This window comes from Populus nigra, chromosome 7 (genome assembly GCF_951802175.1).
Source record: "Populus nigra chromosome 7, ddPopNigr1.1, whole genome shotgun sequence".
In the NCBI taxonomy this organism is placed as follows: domain Eukaryota; kingdom Viridiplantae; phylum Streptophyta; class Magnoliopsida; order Malpighiales; family Salicaceae; genus Populus; species Populus nigra.
Window position 1 is genome coordinate 15,565,884 of NC_084858.1, and position 17,481 is coordinate 15,583,364.

Consider the following 17,481-nt stretch of genomic DNA (forward strand, 5'->3'; position numbering starts at 1 on the left):
TTTAAAGATCTATTAATATTAGTTTATTAAAAAGAAAAAACTCTTGAACAAACAATATACAAAATGTTGGATTCTCACCATTGTTTTTTCTTTGAGAAGGCATGGGACCATTCCATTCTACATCTTTCTTTAGTACAAGAGGCCACGATGAGGATAACAAAATAAAATCGAACAATGGAAAAAATAAAAAATACCATAAATATTCACAACATGCCACGTCATCAAATCTAAGTCACATCCTTATGACATGTTCTCATCCGTTGGATCACCATCATCCCTTAAACAATCCTAACCATCCATCCATTTTCTCTCCTAAACCAAAAATAAAAAAAACCCTTGTGGTGTATCCTTTTTAGCAATATAGATCAAGAAATAGTGATTTCTTACAAGATTCTGAAACAAAGCAGTTGTTGTTGTTAGAGTTCCTTTTGTGGGGACTCACTTATTTCACTTCAGTGAAGAGCGTGGACTTTAAAGTTTCAAACTTTTTCTCTATTTTGTTGGGAATTTAATGGCAGCTGAGGAGATTAGTAAGCCTCCATCACTCCCTCCTTACCCTGAGGTACTTAACTTCACACTCTATTTTCCCTTTCTATACAAAAAAAGGGGGGAAAGTTTCTGTCTTTTTACTGTTCTTGTTGATCTTTAGTTCTGAATAGCATAGCTTACTTCACTGAGCATCTTTTTTTTTTTTTTTACATTTTTTTGGTTTTGATGCTTGAAATGGAGAAAATGGTCTCTGAGGAAGATGATAAAGACCCTTTTTTTATTTGATTTAGATTTCTTTATTAAGATTGAGCTTGTGTTTTTTAGTTTTTTATTTTTTTGCTTCCAGTCCTGCTTGAATTTTTCATATTAAAGGGGAAAAATGGAACTTTCTGGGAAATTCAGTTTTCTTTAAATCATCATTTGCATTTTGTTATGATTAAAGAGTTTTTTTTTTGGTTTTGGATTTGGATTTCATTGACTTGGTTATGCCATTTAAAAATCAAAGCTTGAATTGGTTTTTCCCCCCTTTTTAGGCTTGGTTTTTGTTGACTCAGTTCATGCTAAATTTTGGGTTATTGAAATAGAAGAGTGGTGTTTTGTTTTTTTTCTTTGTAAGAGTATATTCAAGAAACCTATTTCCTTGAAATCCCCTGTTCATATATATGTAAAGGAAAAAAAATAAATTTGACTGTATTTAGCATGTTTTTTCTTTTAATACGCAGAAACTCTGCGATGTACTTTTCTGCTTGTAAAAAAAAAAAAAAACACTGTTTCACTTGGTGTTATTGAGATGAATTTTAACAGCCTCTGAAGCATCATGGTTAAATCTCCAGCGTTATGTGCTTAAATATTTATTAAGAAGGTTGGGAATTTTTGAAAAAATTAAGATAAAGCCATTTTCATGCAATCCTCATCTTACATTTTCCTTATCACAGTTGAGATTAAATGCATTTGAATTTCTTTATATTAACTGCTAGTATTCTATGCTTTTATTTTCCAAGCAAAGGGAAAAGGGATTTCTGTATCTTTGGTTTACATTTTTCTCTTAGTTTTTAGCACTTCTCGTTCTAGTCCCTTTCTTGTATTTATTGAAAAAAAAATGTTATATAAAAAATTCCAAAGGAAACTTCTGAGGTCATAATTGATTGCATAGTTCTCAAAAACAAACTTTCCAATTTCACCGTGTTGGTGGCGTGTATTCTTTTTGGTCCTTTTGCAAGGAATTGATTTTTGTAATTTTGATGGCTCTTTTGCTATTGCTCTCAGATGATTTGGTCAGCCATTGCAGCATTGAATGAGACAGGTGGCTCTAACAAGACATCAATATCGAAATACATTGAATCAAAACACGGGAACTTGCCGGCTGGCCACACAGCTCTCCTCGCACACCACCTCAATCGAATGACGGATACCGGAGAGTTAATGTTTTTGAAAAACAACTACATGAAGCCAGATCCCAATGCTCCTCCAAGGCGTGGTCGTGGTAGGCCCCCAAAGCCCAAGGATCCACTTGCACCACCTGCAGACCTGGCCCCCGCCAGACCGAGGGGTCGTCCACCAAAGGATCCAAATGCACCACCAAAGCCAGTGAAGCCGAAGGCTACCACTGCGGGAAGTGGAAAGCCAAGAGGGAGGCCACGCAAGATGGCACGACCCACCGGAGGAATAACCGGAACACCTACAGCTACGTCAGCAGTTCCAATGACAACAGGTAGTGGAAGGCCAAGGGGTCGGCCTCCAAAGGTGAAGGCTGCTGCTATGACTGAAGTGAGTGTTCAGAATTAGGCATCTCCTTCCAGTAGTGGTAATAACAACTGATGGACTATGTTGTTTCTCCATATCCGTAGAATTGGGCAGTTGTGCGTGTTCTTTGTTGTTAACAGTGGTGCGTGTTTCTGTGCATGTAACTGCGTCTTGTCTTGTCTTCTTGTATAATTGGATGATTTTAGCTGTTGTTATTGAGCTTTCTTGGTTTGTTGTAGTTTTCGTAGAGAATGATGTTCATAACTGCATGTTTTTCTTAATGCTAATCCGCTTGTCCCTTGACTGAGAAAACCATTTCCTAGTCTTCTGTTTTCTCTGTTTGAAAATAAGTGGAATCTTGTCCAAAATTGTTAGTCAATTTAGATCGATTGTGACTCTAGGACGATGTACTGAAATTTCAAAACCGAGGACATCATAGTTTGACAACGTTATCTGTTGCTGCAAGAAAGAAGCACGTTCCTTCATTCTTTTCGGTTTGCTGACTAAATGTTATATATTTCTTCTTCGAGATGTGGAAATTGGGTATTATTTACCTGTCGAGTTTATGAAAAATTACAGTTCTAACTCTAAACTTTATATATACACTAACATATAATATCATTGCTAAAACAATTAATAAAAATTATCTAATTATTAACAGGGTTGCCATTATTTTTTATTTAATAACTATATGTAATCTATTAAGGATTACAACTTAACAAGCTCAGATCTCTAGATCTAAAAAAAAAAAAACAGATTAAATTGAGTTTAAACAATTAATTTTGCAGGGGTGATCAGGTGACCAAAAATTGCACTTATGTGGATTTGTTGGTGTGGCGGTTGGATGGTGATTGGGGTTTTTGATGATGAAAGCAGTGAGAAGTTGAGGATGAACATGGGATTTGTTACTTTCCTAAAGATATAGAACCGAACCCAGAAAGCCAAGTAGAATACAAAAAAGTAGTGGTTGATTTTTCAATTTAATATGTATGAGTGTAATTAGGTTATTCTTTTAGATTTGAAAAAAAAAATTGACTGGCAATGCAAACTATAATTTTTTAAAATTTGATAAGACTAGACTATAAAATAATAAAGGTAATTTTCTCTTAACAAAAAAAATAATAAAACACTGTGAGTTGTTATAATAAAATCATAAATTTTCCTTTTATTCCCTACATTTGCAAGCTTTGCTTCAGGAGCAGAAGAATCTTTTACACGTAACAAATTGATCTTTAACTCTTTTTAGTATAGTGTATTGCTTTTAAAAGCAAAATTTTAATATATCCCTTTCGAATATCTACTTGCTTTTTTCTGCATGGTAAAAATACCGAGTTCTCTTGACATCAGATTTTGTTTAGCTTTGTTTTAAGGATATTTCAAATTCTACCACCGTTAAATTTGAGTTGAGATTGTGTTTGTAATGGTGTTCGATCTATCATGGGTATGCAAGCTACTTTAGCTATGGACTCATTGGCTATAAGATCAATACCATGTTATTCTAGGGCGGCCAAGAGTTGGACCTTGACATAGGCTATTAATATACGCTGTAGCATGGTCAAATGTGCTCTTAGTCCAAGGAGGAGTTAAAATTCTTGTTATGGGGGCTACCTGATGTCTCGTATGGAGGCAAGAAAAGGCATAATGTGATACTTTTATTTGTGTCGAAAGCACCAAGCTATCATATGCGGGTTGGATTAGTTAGGACCCCTCAATCTCTAAAATCTTCCATGATCAATCACTAGGGCAAATGAAAGCAAACCTAGCTAGCCTTCTCTTACATTTTGCAGGTCAATAACGAGGTCCATTTATAGAACACGGGCCATGACAGAGTGGGGATGCCTATATCTTTGCTGTAGTTTGAGACGAGAAATAGCTGGGAGAGTTCATTAGCAATAAAAAAGCATTAGTGTTGTAGCTCCACCTCCTGGAGCAAAGCAATTTTCTCCAACCGCTGGTGCTTTTTATTGCGGTTGCGGTTGCTCTACCAAAACACGTAGCATGCCTCAAAGTGGAGTTTAAAAAATAGTTAGGCTTGCGAAGGACATATTTGCATACCATCTAGAAGCAGTGGCAACTGGCATGACCAGATCAGAATGGCTCCATAGTGCCAGTCAGTCAGTACTCTTCCTTGGAAATCGAAGGCAACGTTCAAGCAGTATACCTGAATTTTTCTTATGATGATGAAAAGGAATGGGCTATTGCAAAGGAGGGATATTGTTCCTCTGTTACCAAAAAGAAATTTATAATAGCTCGTATTCTCAACACAAGAAGAAGAGGAATAAAGCTGTTACATTTTCTCTGAGTCAAACTGTACAGGAGCTGCTTTATGTACATACAACACAGCAACTACTACTTGTAGGGGAGGGGAAACAGTGAAGAACAAGCATTACCATGCATTGTGTCCTCTCCAATCTAATCCAAGGGACTTCTTTTCCTGACAAAATTTAAATATTAATTCCGGAGTCTAGCTTCTTCAATAATCATCATGCTTCATTCCAAGCACAGGTCCTGCATCAACGATGCAACTACAATTCCTCTACTTGGACCGAAAATCCACAATGACACCGCTTTGTCCTTGTTGAGGTCTCCTCATCAAAACTCTGATCCTCTACCAAAAACACATGCTCATGGTCATCTGTTAGAGTCATTGATGGAGCATTTAACTTACGATCATCTTTTTGGTTTCCTGGAGGTTGTGTACTACCAACATGCACATCCGGCTGGTTATTTGTATTTTGGACATTGCTTGGCAATTGAGGCAACAAACCATTCCCATACGAGTTGTTCAGCCTTCGTCTGGTTATGATTGATGAAAGAAGTTGATACCACCTAGAAATAGCTTGCGCTTCATTTCTTTTCTTCTCTTCAGCATCTCTTCTCTCTTCTTCTTCAGCATATGCCTGGGGAGAGAAAAACAAAAGATGTGGCTATCAGTTGGAAGACACCAGGACCATCTTGAAAGGAAGTCAGAAAGTGTGAAAAAAAGAAGAAAAAAAAACTTTGCTTGCAGATGTATGAAGGACATACTGAAGAAACAGAAAAACAATTTCAAATAGGTGTAGAAAAAGTTCAAGCACCATTCAACTTGTTACATCATTTTCCTTCAAAAAATTGAGTCAAGGTAAAGAACTACGTATCTTAGTTGGTGTGAAATGAGAGAGAGATGAGCATCTTAACGGTGAAGTATAAGCAATATTACAAAAAAAAAAAAAGAAATAAGAGGGAGCTTCAAGATCATACTAATCATTAAAAAATCATCACACCATTTCAGCTAGTTTCGAACTTCAACAAGCACCCACAAGTAGCAAGCTATTTACCTCTAATATTGCATCCTTGAACTCATTGCACACAACAATTCCATCAAAGACTGGAACAGATCTACCATTTCTAAATTCAAACCCAACCATGGCAGGTGCATAGTCAATTTCCAGTCTCTTGGCAACATAAAATACCCTTGGCAATCTTAAGTGCACAGTCCCTGGTGGCAGGCATTTCTCAGACCACACATCAACTTGACCTCGTTCATTCTGAATTCAGATTCAAATTAAACAGTCAGTGAAAATATAGTTTCATTTACAAAAGAAGCAACATCAACCAAATAAGTATTAACTTCTAAATCTCATTGTTAAATAAACTACATATGAAATTTTACATGGCATTTGGAAGCTGTCCTAAGAAGGCTTTGTATATCTGTAAGTCATACAACCAGACAAATGATGAAGGTACAGAGTGGAAAAATACAATTGAAATGAAGTCATTCTATGTCCTGATAGAATTCTGTGTCACCACCCATAGTTGGAGCTTTATAACAATCTAGAAATAAATGAAAAGTGGCTTAAGGGGTTTTCAGATGATTATTCCATGATAAAATATTAAGTTCTCAAATCCCAGTACATCCATTCCTAGAGGGACTTTATACAATCTTTTTAGATTAAAAATTAGATAAGATTGCACAAATATTTACTGATCTTCCCATAGAACATTATATATATTTCTTCAACAAACTTATTCAGTGATAGAATACAAAGATAATCTCTGTACTGCCTAACATGAATGCTGTTATGAAGGAAAGTAACATACTTGCTAGGGAAAATTGTTCAATCTCCATCAATTTGAAAATTTAAGCATGAATTACGTTGTTAGGAGAGAAGGAGAATATTAGGAAATCACCTTTGGAACAATCCCATTTACAGCATGGGGAAGTTGCAAGGGTTCTAGCTGCCACATTCCATAAAGTTCAATAACTCCGGAATCAGTCTCACCATAATCATCATCTTCGGAAAATTGCACTTTCTTAAGCTTTCCAGATTGTTTCACTACCTGTAGGAAATGCATTATCTATTTGCAAGAATTGTAATAGAAAACTCAACTATCTAACAAAAGAACAGATCTACAATATATAGAAAACTCAACTATCTAATAGAAGAATAGATCTACAATATATTCCCATTAGGCAAGCCAGACCTTAGCTGGAAGTTCCTTTACTTTAACTTGCAGCCCTTCACGCAGCCATCTCTCTTTTGTTCTGAGTGTCTGTACACAAGCACGAGGATAAACAGGGTGTCCAGAACAAAATCCCAGAATAGGACCCTTAGGATGAAGTATTTGACACTTTGTAAGCCATTTTTCAATTGCATATAGCGAATGATTTTTGTATGCCTGCACAAGGAAAAGGGTTCTATAAAACAAGAATTTGCAAAGAAACCTTTGAGATCATTTAATTGATACCAATATACCTGCTGATTAGTGGGAAGAGGCTCAGTTAGTGCCCTAGTTTGCAATTCCATATCCTCAATAGTGTTTCTAGTAGCAGCAAAAGAATTCCTGCCAGAAGATTCTACATCATTCTTCCTCCCAGACAAGTCAACATTGCTTGGAAGTTCATTAGGCATTGGAAGATCAGACAATCCTGATGCTATTACATTTCCATGTTCATTTGAGGCATCAGCATGGGGCTTTTCCAAATGTGCCATACCTCCAGTTGCTCCTGACTCTAACTCCCTCAGTGGGGCCAATACTGCATCCCACCAAAGCGAGTTAACTCTTTGTGATGCTATCTTGTACCACTTCATACAGTACCTGCATTACAATCTTTTTATAATATAAATGGCTATAAAGATGACTATTGTTTCAACATCTCTTTACGCTATTCCGCAAGTATTGCATTTACTAGCAGGATTTTCAAACCTAGGGTTAAAAAATTGGAGATTATAATAAAATCTTCAGTGAGTCGGAGCATAATTAGTAAGGTGCTTGAAACAAACATTTACATAATTTAAGTGTGCATTCTACTAGTCCTGTTTAGAAGTACAGCACCAAGGAAAATCTTGTAGATAATCACTGAAAGGGAAAGAAAAGGAAGAAGACTTTATCTCCCATTGCCATATATATAGCAAGAAAGCTCTTTTATCTCAAGGAATCAAGGTGTCGTCCCACATGACATGCAATATAACAAGACCAATATCTCATTGGAGAAAATCAAAAGGTGCATTCATTTGCAAATCAAGCTAAATGTAAAAATGGAGCGCCATTGGCACTATAGCTCAAATGGAAAGGAAAAAAAAAAGAGGGTTCTGCTAGGTCTTCCTCTTCACATCTTGCCAAAGAGCATTTCTAATAACTAATGAATCAAGCAAACATATACAGACTCTAGCAGTTGGAAACTGAAAGATCATATTTAATTTTTTGTATGCCAAGACTAAAATGTGATTTTATTTAAAATTACCATATATATATTTAAAACAAAAGAGATTTCAGAGGATGCAAAACCTGCGAGTCACATCTTTAGCCCCAAGCCCAGCAAAAGCAACTACATATCTCAGAGATGTTTTGCAAGCATCAGCTGCAGCTTCCACCTTCTGCTCTCCATCTACAATATCATGTACAGCATCCACATGCACCCACTTTCCTGTCAGATTTTCTCCACTGCAGTATACTTCTGCCCAATAAAGAGGAGATCCTATTTTTCTGGATCCAAGAGCAGTCGAGATTCCCTGAGAGGAAGATTCTTCATTTGCAATTTTTCTTATTCTTTTAAATGGAGAAGAGACATCAGATGAATTACTATTTGATTCTTTTACATCCAATTCTTTGTTACTTTGAGTTGCAACTGCTGTTGCAGACATGGCCATTTGCAACTGCATCTCAAACTCAAGATCACCTTTCCTCTTTGAACCCTGAGATTTCTTGGTAACACATTCCTCAGAAGTGTTATTTTGTGCCTCGCATGGAAATGTATCTACCATCTTATCTTTTAGTTCAACAGCAGGAGGAGAATCATTAGATTGAATTTTCTTGCTCCTTAAACAGTTATCTTTACTTTTGCATGAAGCCTTTGATGAGGTGTTGGCAACATTTTTTTTCTCATTACATGAGGGAGATTTAGGAGGTATAAAAACCTCTTTCGGTCTATCCACCATCAGTGTTGAAGTGTTGAATATTCCCCTATGCATTTTACTTGTACCTTGACTCAAGGACTCGTATTTGTCAGCATCAGGTTTTATGGAAGCAACATCAAGGATGGATACAAATCTGAAACAAGTAACCATTACTACAAATATATGCTTTCATAAACAAAAGTATCAAAATTCAAAATCATAACATTCAGGGCTCAAGGGCCTGCAATATAAGATATTTTCCATGTTATCCTGAAAAAAAGCAGGCACACATACAAAACTACAAGAAACCTAAACAGCACAATTTGGTGGCTACCACCAGTTAATTGTCTGAAAAGAGCAGCCTCCAGCAAGTCCACGGATTACAACATGACTAATCCATTAAAACCAATAAACATTGAATCAGACAGTGTAGAGAATATGAACTTTTTTCTTTTTAAAAACAAAAACAAAGAGAACAATAAATTTAAAGAGCATAAGGGAGAGGAAAAAAAAAACTGTAAACAGAGAATCTTAAAATTGCACAGCAGGAATCACAACAATGAATGGTTCTTGGTTTTATTATACCACCATACCGGGTTGTGAGCTTCAAAGCTCTAAATAGTGCCACAGATAACGCTGCAAGCTGCAAGAAAAGAAGACCTGTAAACTTTTACATCCTTCCAAAAAGAAAAGGACAATCAATATGAACTGTAATTATGTTATAAGGGCTTCACATATGATAAAATGACCAGGATAATAATTAGGTAAAACCATAAAGGGATGTTAAATTATGGCCCGTTTAACAAAACCTCTCCAACTTTAGAAATTTTGATTTGCAGACTAAAATTATTCAAATGTTCTATTTGAACCCTTTTTGTTTGTTTCAGGTAATTTGCCACTTCTGTTGTATCTTTACCCATCCGAAAAATATCATTTTGTCAATTTGCAGTTGTGTTGGATAAAAAATGATAGAAATAAACAGAAGGGATCCAAACCAAAAACTTTAATTGTTTGATAAGTAAGCCATCCCAAGGCTTGATATTTTATACCAGAAAATGGCCACAAAAAATGAAGATTAATCCTCCATGAAGAAAATTTTCTCATAAAAGTAGCAAATTTATAATCAATACAAGTAAATAAATAGGGGAAAATCTAGAATCTGGAAGCAGAACCAAGTTCAAGAGATCAGGATACTACCTCCTCTAGAGTTCCTTCACGAGTTTCAAGAGCACATGACAAAGCAGAATGAAATGATCTCTTTTCACTGGCTGAACTTACAACATGAAAGTTATTATGAAACTGCAAATTTTACAAAACAGCGTCAACTATGACCCAAGAAAGCTGGTCTGATTCCTATTGAAGAATATATATAAAGTATAAACTTACCCAATGGGCAAGAGGAGATAAAGCCTTAGCATGAAGTTTAGGGTCCCTTAATGCATTCGACAAATGCACCGGTAGAATAGAAAGTAAAGAGGCCTGTCATTATAATATATTTTCTCAGATGCAAGAAAATAATGGTATACATATCTGTTTATTTCACCATTTGATGGGGCAAAAACAAAATTACATTTTGTGTCTGAGTGAGAGATGCACAAAGGAAGTCTAGCAAGTCAAACATAATCCGTACCTTTTCCAATTCTAGACCTTTAGACAGTGCAGACAGTGTGAAAACCAAAAGGCTAGTAACGCTCAGTATTAACAAACAGACTAAGAAATGGAAGTTAAAATCAATCACAAAGACCCATATAATCTACAAGTCATGGCTAGATTGTGCATTTCATTAAAAAGTTAATTTAGCTGACCTGAATGAGAGGATCATCACAAGCATGATCAATTATTCTGCCCCTTGCAAGTAAACAAAGCAGGTGAACCTTATGCACAAGCTCAGCCAATCCCTGAGGAAGAAAGAGCAGTCATCTTTTTCATTCATTAACAAGATGCACAAAATATTGCATGTGCAGTGCTGGTGAAAGAAGTGCATGTCACCTTTTCTTCAGCAGTAGCTCGACGAATGGGCTTCCGTTTAGCAGAGTCAGGCGACTCACTAAATTCAATAGTAACCTCCCTAATGCCATCACCTGGATGATTTTTTACATGACCCAGTATGGAAGACGAACCATCTTCCCAATCTATGTCATCCATCTCTTGATCACTCTCCTGAAAAGTAGTCTGAAAACCTCCCCCTTCAACTTCTCTAGTGTCATTTGCGTCATTTGCGGCAGGATCTTGAGCAAGACCCCGAGCATCCAAGTCATTCCAAGTAACTCTTGCATCTACAACTTGTTTTCCATTAACTTTTAGCCCATTCTCACCCTGAAGATAAAATCAGAGGAATAGGGAAAAAAAAGAAAAAAGAAAAAGTTAGATGTAGTTGATACCAACAGTGAAAGAGCATCATCCAAGTTACGCTTTCATTTTCTAGGAAAAGGGAAGAGAAGTACCAAGAACTTTAAAAATTCATCATTACTTCTAAACTATGCAAACAGTAAATCAACCACTCAAGTCCCTCAGAAACAAAATTCACTAAATCAAGAAACTTATTTGGCCAAATGCTCTCTATTATATAATATCAAAAGGAACCATCGCTAGAACATATAAGCAGTCTCATTAAGCTAAATAAACTAACAGTGGCAGCAGAATCACATTGCAGCCGATTATCTTGTTTCTTCTTCCCAGATGATCCCCGCCCCTTCACACGTCTTACAAGCTTATCCACTGCCTCATTTGACATGTCAGCTAGACTTTCACTATCCACATCACGTATAGCACTCACTGTACTCTCCTTCCCTGCCAAAACAAAAGGGAATAAACAAATAAGTCTAAATCAAAACGAATGGTACAAATTGATGCAGTGCAGTTTTATATCATAAAAATCCACAACTCTTAAAGCAGCCCAAACTCAATATTCTAAATAAAATTCAATTTAGAGAAACAGAAATTAAGTAAAGATTCAATCTTTTACCTGATAAAATACATTGTTTTCAATAACACTCAATTTGGAGCCACTAAAGTTCCAAACTTTGCATCACAAAATGAAAACCAACAAGAACCCATGTCTCAATTTTTCTATATTACCAACTTTTCCGACCAAGAAACATAAAATTCAAACCAAAAACAAATACCCATCAAAACCCTCAAAGCAAATTCAGTAATTTTATACAACGACAAAAGGGAAAAAAAAAGAACTTTTAAGGAAATCAAAACACCCATTTGTTTCATAGTAAAAGCTAATGTTATTGTAAGAGACAATAGTTGAAATGACAGTACCTGAAGATTGTTTGTTGTTGCTTCTTGTACGCATTTTGTTGTTGTCTGTGAGATTTTCACAAAGCAAAAATAAAGGGTCGCGCGTAAAACTGTTGAGGGGTTTTATTTGCAATTGGAGTTTTATGGTGAGTGCGCCTGTACTAAAAGAGTCGTGTGGACGCAGAGAGAGGGAGGTGCTTATTTAGATTGTTTTTGTTTTTTCGTCCAACTGCGTTTTTAAAATTTTTTGTATTTTTAAATTTTTATCTTCAGATTGTTATTTTGAAAGTTTTAAAAATAAAAAAAATAAAAATATATTATTTTAATATATTTTTAAACAAAAAATACTTTAAAAAATAATATATACTATATTCTCAAGCATGTTTTAAATAATTAATAATAATATTTAGAAGTATTGTTATTAAATCTGACTTAAAACTTGCAAAAAGTTTATATCACAAATCAAATACATTACCTTAATAAAAAAATTTATAAAAAGTAAAGCAATATTATTTTAAAAAAATCAATTTAAATTTTAACTGAATTAATTCTAGATAAATATTAATTTTTTTATCAACCTGCCTCAAATCAAGAGCGGGTCATCTCAATCTTTATTTGAATTCACCTCAACCTTTATGTGAATTTAGGATGTGTTTAAAAATATAATAACAGTTATCATTTAAAATATTTTTTATTTAAAAATATATTAAAATAATTTTTTTTTATTTTTAATATATTATTTTACCTCGATTGCGATCTTTATTGAATTGGATGTAATACGGCGTATAAATTCATGATTGGCTAATTCAGCTGGTCCAATGAACATGATTGCTTCAATCTAAATTAATCCATCCAGTGTGATATGAAAGAATTTTGTTGTTGTGATGAGTAGCAAATGGTTGTGTTTATGAACTTGCTCATGAGAACCAGTGCCCTTAACATCCACAAAAACAAGAAGATGAAGACGCCACAAAAACAAGAAGATGAATTCAAAGAAAGCATAAAGTAGATTATGTACATCACAACACATAATTCTGGGTCACTACCATGATCATGTTATATTAAGCATACAAAGCCCTGGCAAATATAGCATCAAGAAACATGGAGAATTCACTCTTAGCAACTTCATCTCCTCTTAACTAAACCCAGACTCCCTTCCAGAGGGACAACAACTGGAGATGTTTCTTTGGACAGCTTACCGAATCCCATGATGTTAGCCTGGATCATATCATTTATCCTTCCATTGACATCTAATGAAGCATCACATCTCTCCAGACCCCCTTCTCCTAGCTTCAAGATGTCGCTCGACGAGCTTGATAATTGCGAGTGAACATTAGAATCTATCATTTCCTTCAACTGATCAGCAAACGTCTGTGACTTGCCGACCACAGGATTATTTATATCACAATCCATCGAGGATATGAAATCCTTGTTTGAAACCTTAGGTCCTACAGTATTAATCTGGAACATGAGAGAAAGATGAGACAGGCTCAGCCTTAAGAGTCGCTTTGAAAGCAGGTAAAGACTGGAACTAGCAATTGCGTTTCTGACGTCGAAGCAACTCATCAGTACTAGACTCGCCAGATTGATTAGGCAATGCTTCCATGTCTTGCTGAAATGAAGGGGTCTGGAGCCTTCCTGTCTACATAATTGGGTTAGAAAAGCTGTCCAAGTTGATTGATCTTGAAGAACACAATATGAACAAAAGTAACTAATTACATGGGGGATAACATAAGGGCGAGTCGCAATCCCGATGACTATGCCAAGCAAACATGAAAGCGCCAGTCCAAGAACCCAAAATTTAACAGCTCCGAGTGCTGTAAGTTTAAAAACAATAAGATTCATTAAAAAAAACGAGAAGCCTTGTTTTGAGTTCAAGATAAATCAGGCCTACTATCCAAAAGTATGATCCAGTGTCAATTTAGCTCTGAAAGAACCTGAAGTAAAAGATTGCAAGATGTTCAGATTCTCACCAGATTGAGAACCAGTTACACAATCCTCTGGCTTAAGATCAATCTGGCGAAGCAGCTGATTTCCATGATCTGAAATTAGCAAAGCACATATTTGAGGAACAAAAAGCACCTCAAAATCACTGGAGAATGTTGCAGTTTTCCCTGGACCATCTTGCCGACCTGTCCTGGAGTAATTCCCAACGATGGTGGAGGTCACCCCTAAAAAACGAGAAAAAGAAAACAAGTGTCTGTATCTCCAATACACAAGCAAAGCTAATCCAAATTCAATGCAAAAATATGTGATCACAAGCACCTGAGTTGCTTATCTTTCTGACAGCATGGTTTTGTTGATCAGCCACATAAACATTCCCTCTAAGATCAACAGCAAAACTCTTTGGTTTATTGAACCGAGCCAAACCCGGTTCTCCATCCATGTACCCAGTTTTCCCCTCTCCAGATAACCGTTTAACCATCACGCTGGCTGCAATTTTGGAATTAGAAAAGCTCGAGTTAACGAATCTGGTGCTACACCTTTGGTTACAAACAAGCTATAATCTTTATAAAAAATTACACATATATAATTCAACACTTAAAAAAAGATGAAGAAAGAAACAGTAAAGTGAAATGGAATTAATTATTACCCTGAGAAATGGGAAATGGTAGAGTGTAAAAAACACTACGAGAAGAATCGAGGACAACAATTTCAGATGATCTGAGTTGAACTGCATGAGGATTTATGTTTAATTTGTGTCCATCCAAAACTGTAGTTACCATGTACCCATCTTCTAACATGATCTGATCTCCTGTCACTGAAACATAGGGCAGTTTATTAAAACTTTCTTTATAAACAAAATAAAAGTAAAAACCAACGTGGTACGAATGAAAATTTACCATGAATTGAAGCTAGGTTGAAGAGGAAGAAGATGAGGATGAGCAAAGAGAATTGGGAAGCCATGGGGACTGGGGAGATTTTGATGGTGGTTTCGGTGGGAGTGGAGAGAGTCCTTGCAAGTGAAGTCGTCTTGATTCTTTATGGTCTTGAATCCAAAACTGTAGTTACCATGTCCCCATCTGCTAAACATGATTTCATCATTCCAAGGGTGTTTGGTAATTATTTGTTAAAGTATATATATATTTTTTAAAAATTATATATTAAAATAATAATTGGTAGAAGCTAAGCGGTTGTTTAGTATTATGTTTCTACTTGTGTTTTGATATGTTTTAAAAGTAAATTTAGGATGAAAAAAATATTAAATTGGTGTTTGTTTAGTGTTTTTTAATGATTTTGATGTATTAAAGTATAACAAAACAATTTAAATATATATATATATATATATATATATATATTCAAGCGTAAAACGCTTTTAAAAAGCACATTACCTAACACATACTATAATAACATTTGAATTAAACATATATTTAAAAAAAAACATAACTAAAAATATTTTTTAAAATTTATTTTTAAACTGCAGCAGCAAATACTACCCATCACAAAACACACATAGAATAACCCTTCCTTCCCTAACCATATTACAAGAGAGAGAGATAGATAAATGAAACGGAAGCTGTTAACCAGAGTTTATGTTTTTATGGCCGTAGTTGTTTCCCAAAAGATGGTTTCTGAAAAATTATTTTTTATATTTTTATGTGTTTGTTTGTCATTAGAAAAGTTGATCATTGAGATAAATTACAAAATCTTGAGATGGTTTTATTACAATACAAAATTTAAAAGGATTCACATATCACATTTCTCAAATTGATCTCTACGGACTATTGGAAAAAAAAATACAGATTTTATTCTAGGATCATTTTTTTTCTTATTGTTTATTTACTAATAACACTTATGTTTTAGGGAAAATATTTAATATATTTTAAATAGGATAGCGTTATTAATTAACTACTAAAGAGAGTTTATTCCTTCTATTATGTGACACGAACTAAACACTACTCTTTCCCCAACTTCAAAATCTGAACTGGACAATTTTAACAACTATGAAGGGAAGAAGAGAGTAAACTTGCTATTTTAGTCGGTTTCTAGTCCCACCTCAGTTTAGCCAACTAATGAAGTTTTGATAAAATCGATCACCCATCCCTTCTCTTTCTTTCTTAGGTTTTTTTTTTTATTATTATTATAAATAAGAGTGTTCGGGTTAATTTGTACGCACCTTGATTAATTCTATGGGTCATAAAATTAACAATTATATAAACATCTAGTGATCCTGAAATTTGTGAAACTCAAGTTAGTGATCTTTAAAAAATAAATTTAGAGTCTATATTTTTTTTAGATTTTATTTGTACTGTAATTAGATGTGATTAAAATTGTATTTTATCTTATCCACAATTTTAAAAATATTTGTCAACATCACAGTTATCATAATTTCCCACTGAAAACTCTCTTAAAATCTTGTTACTAGAAAGTTATAATTAGTAGTTTTCTTCTGAAACTATCTTTTCAAACCACAATAACTACAACAAAGCTAAACTCACACTTTAAACCCTAACCTGTTAATGCACAAGACCACAAAGGGTCTTATAGAAGTTGATAGAAATTAAAGATGGCATTAAGACCATTATCCTCAATACAAAACGCACCCCCCCCCCCCCCCCCTGTTCTACAACGATCACTTGCTGCCTAAAAACTACCTTTCAGTCCAAGCCCCAAAAGGACTTGAGATCTGATCAAGTAGAAGAATAGGAACCATAGCAGGAATGGCATCAGTTGTATTGGTAAAGGAAGCAATATTCAGTCAAGATAGTGCAAATGGACTAGAGTTCAGGTCTGCAACTCCTGATGAAAGATCAGATGGAAGAAGCAGAAAGTGGAACCAGAGGGCATTGTTACAGATAAAAGATTTTTTAGCGTCAGAATCTTGGAAAGAAGCACGGCAAGTGCTTAGAAGGTGCTCTTCAAACTTGAAACTGGATCTTTATGCTGTAATTCAAAGCAAACCTGGGAAGGAGAGGAGTCAGCTGAGGATACTATTCCAATCTCTTCAACAATGTAACTGAAGTAAGTATTGTTAGCATTATCTTTTCATGTGCCGAGGATGAGGAGGACCTTCTCTAGAATGATTTTTGTGGAACTGCTATGCCTATCATCAGATATATTCACGGTACGAAAGGTTCATTATCTTCATTGATTTTATGAATTCTAAATTTGAGATTGGTAGTTAAGAAAATTTATTATCTGAATAGATCAAGCTAATTTAATAGACGCGTCTTAAGATAATCTAAAAAGGAAATTTAGTTCCCATGGATAAGCAAACTAGTTCAGAATTCTTGATTGTCGGGGAAAAAAGGTTCGTGTTCATTGACACATGTTGCCATTAATGCAAATAGCTTTAATCATGGTTTTTCATTTGTCTTTGTAATACTCATTATTGGAGCTAACAATGTCACATTTTAATGGGATTTTTGCAGCTAGAATATGCAGCAAGGGAAAAGAATGTTTCATTTGTGTGGCAATGCTACGAAGGTATTGTCACTGCCTATGATGATATGTTGTCCAGAATATGATCACCAAATAGTGCCTTGCCTACTTCCCTTTTGGCTAAAGAAGCTGAGATCATATAGGTCTTATGACCAGAACTTGGTATGTGATTAGTCCCTTTGCTTTTACTTCGATATAGTTTTCGAGTAATTGACTTCATTTGCTGATTTGCAACCACCAC

The 17,481-nt window shown here is 35.1% G+C and overlaps 4 protein-coding genes across 6 annotated transcripts; 2 read left to right on the forward strand and 2 right to left on the reverse strand.

Annotated features, from left to right (window-relative positions):
- The first annotated feature begins 343 nt into the window (after positions 1-343).
- On the forward strand, positions 344-2,470 carry LOC133698446 (HMG-Y-related protein A-like). The gene is made up of 2 exons (XM_062121366.1): positions 344-562; positions 1,756-2,470. The coding sequence occupies exons 1-2, from the start codon at positions 512-514 to the stop codon at positions 2,272-2,274; spliced, it is 570 nt and encodes a 189-aa protein (XP_061977350.1). The 5' UTR covers positions 344-511; the 3' UTR covers positions 2,275-2,470.
- Positions 2,471-4,457: 1,987 nt separating this feature from the next.
- LOC133699806 (DNA repair protein RAD4) lies at positions 4,458-12,009 on the reverse strand. 2 transcript variants are annotated; one of them, XM_062123276.1, is made up of 13 exons: positions 11,880-12,009; positions 11,239-11,399; positions 10,599-10,925; positions 10,415-10,507; positions 9,996-10,088; positions 9,807-9,908; positions 9,203-9,252; positions 8,002-8,763; positions 6,969-7,311; positions 6,697-6,891; positions 6,403-6,552; positions 5,550-5,759; positions 4,458-5,132 (listed from the first exon to the last, which is right to left on the reverse strand). In XM_062123276.1, exons 1-13 carry the CDS (start codon positions 11,911-11,913, stop codon positions 4,758-4,760), a joined length of 2,895 nt encoding a protein of 964 aa, XP_061979260.1. In that variant the 5' UTR covers positions 11,914-12,009; the 3' UTR covers positions 4,458-4,757. The 2 variants fall into 2 exon arrangements, with proteins under 2 accessions (XP_061979260.1, XP_061979261.1); XM_062123277.1 differs by lacking the exon at positions 11,880-12,009 and having other exon boundaries at positions 11,256-11,395.
- Positions 12,010-12,846: 837 nt separating this feature from the next.
- On the reverse strand, positions 12,847-14,891 carry LOC133698430 (uncharacterized). 2 transcript variants are annotated; one of them, XM_062121341.1, is made up of 6 exons: positions 14,702-14,891; positions 14,452-14,619; positions 14,124-14,291; positions 13,832-14,029; positions 13,578-13,675; positions 12,847-13,496 (listed from the first exon to the last, which is right to left on the reverse strand). In XM_062121341.1, the coding sequence occupies exons 1-6, from the start codon at positions 14,763-14,765 to the stop codon at positions 12,984-12,986; spliced, it is 1,209 nt and encodes a 402-aa protein (XP_061977325.1). In that variant the 5' UTR covers positions 14,766-14,891; the 3' UTR covers positions 12,847-12,983. The 2 variants fall into 2 exon arrangements, with proteins under 2 accessions (XP_061977325.1, XP_061977326.1); XM_062121342.1 differs by having other exon boundaries at positions 12,847-13,500.
- Positions 14,892-16,519: 1,628 nt separating this feature from the next.
- On the forward strand, positions 16,520-17,326 carry LOC133700099 (uncharacterized). The gene is made up of 2 exons (XM_062123660.1): positions 16,520-16,744; positions 17,231-17,326. The coding sequence occupies exons 1-2, from the start codon at positions 16,520-16,522 to the stop codon at positions 17,324-17,326; spliced, it is 321 nt and encodes a 106-aa protein (XP_061979644.1).
- Positions 17,327-17,481: the final 155 nt, after the last annotated feature.

Coding starts and splice junctions, on each gene's coding strand:
- LOC133698446 (XM_062121366.1), top strand. CDS start 512: ATGGCAGCTGAGGAGATTAGTAAGCCTCCATCACTCCCTCCTTACCCT. Junction 563..1,755: donor CACTCCCTCCTTACCCTGAG/GTACTTAACTTC, acceptor TATTGCTCTCAG/ATGATTTGGTCAGCCATTGC.
- LOC133700099 (XM_062123660.1), top strand. CDS start 16,520: ATGGCATCAGTTGTATTGGTAAAGGAAGCAATATTCAGTCAAGATAGT. Junction 16,745..17,230: donor TGAAACTGGATCTTTATGCT/GTAATTCAAAGC, acceptor GGATTTTTGCAG/CTAGAATATGCAGCAAGGGA.
- LOC133698430 (XM_062121341.1), bottom strand. CDS start 14,765: ATGGCTTCCCAATTCTCTTTGCTCATCCTCATCTTCTTCCTCTTCAAC. Junction 14,030..14,123: donor CAGAAAGATAAGCAACTCAG/GTGCTTGTGATC, acceptor CTCGTTTTTTAG/GGGTGACCTCCACCATCGTT. Junction 13,497..13,577: donor GCCCTTATGTTATCCCCCAT/GTAATTAGTTAC, acceptor TTATGTAGACAG/GAAGGCTCCAGACCCCTTCA.
- LOC133699806 (XM_062123276.1), bottom strand. CDS start 11,913: ATGCGTACAAGAAGCAACAACAAACAATCTTCAG. Junction 7,312..8,001: donor GCTAAAGATGTGACTCGCAG/GTTTTGCATCCT, acceptor ATTGTAATGCAG/GTACTGTATGAAGTGGTACA. Junction 5,133..5,549: donor TCAAGGATGCAATATTAGAG/GTAAATAGCTTG, acceptor TTCTCTCCCCAG/GCATATGCTGAAGAAGAAGA.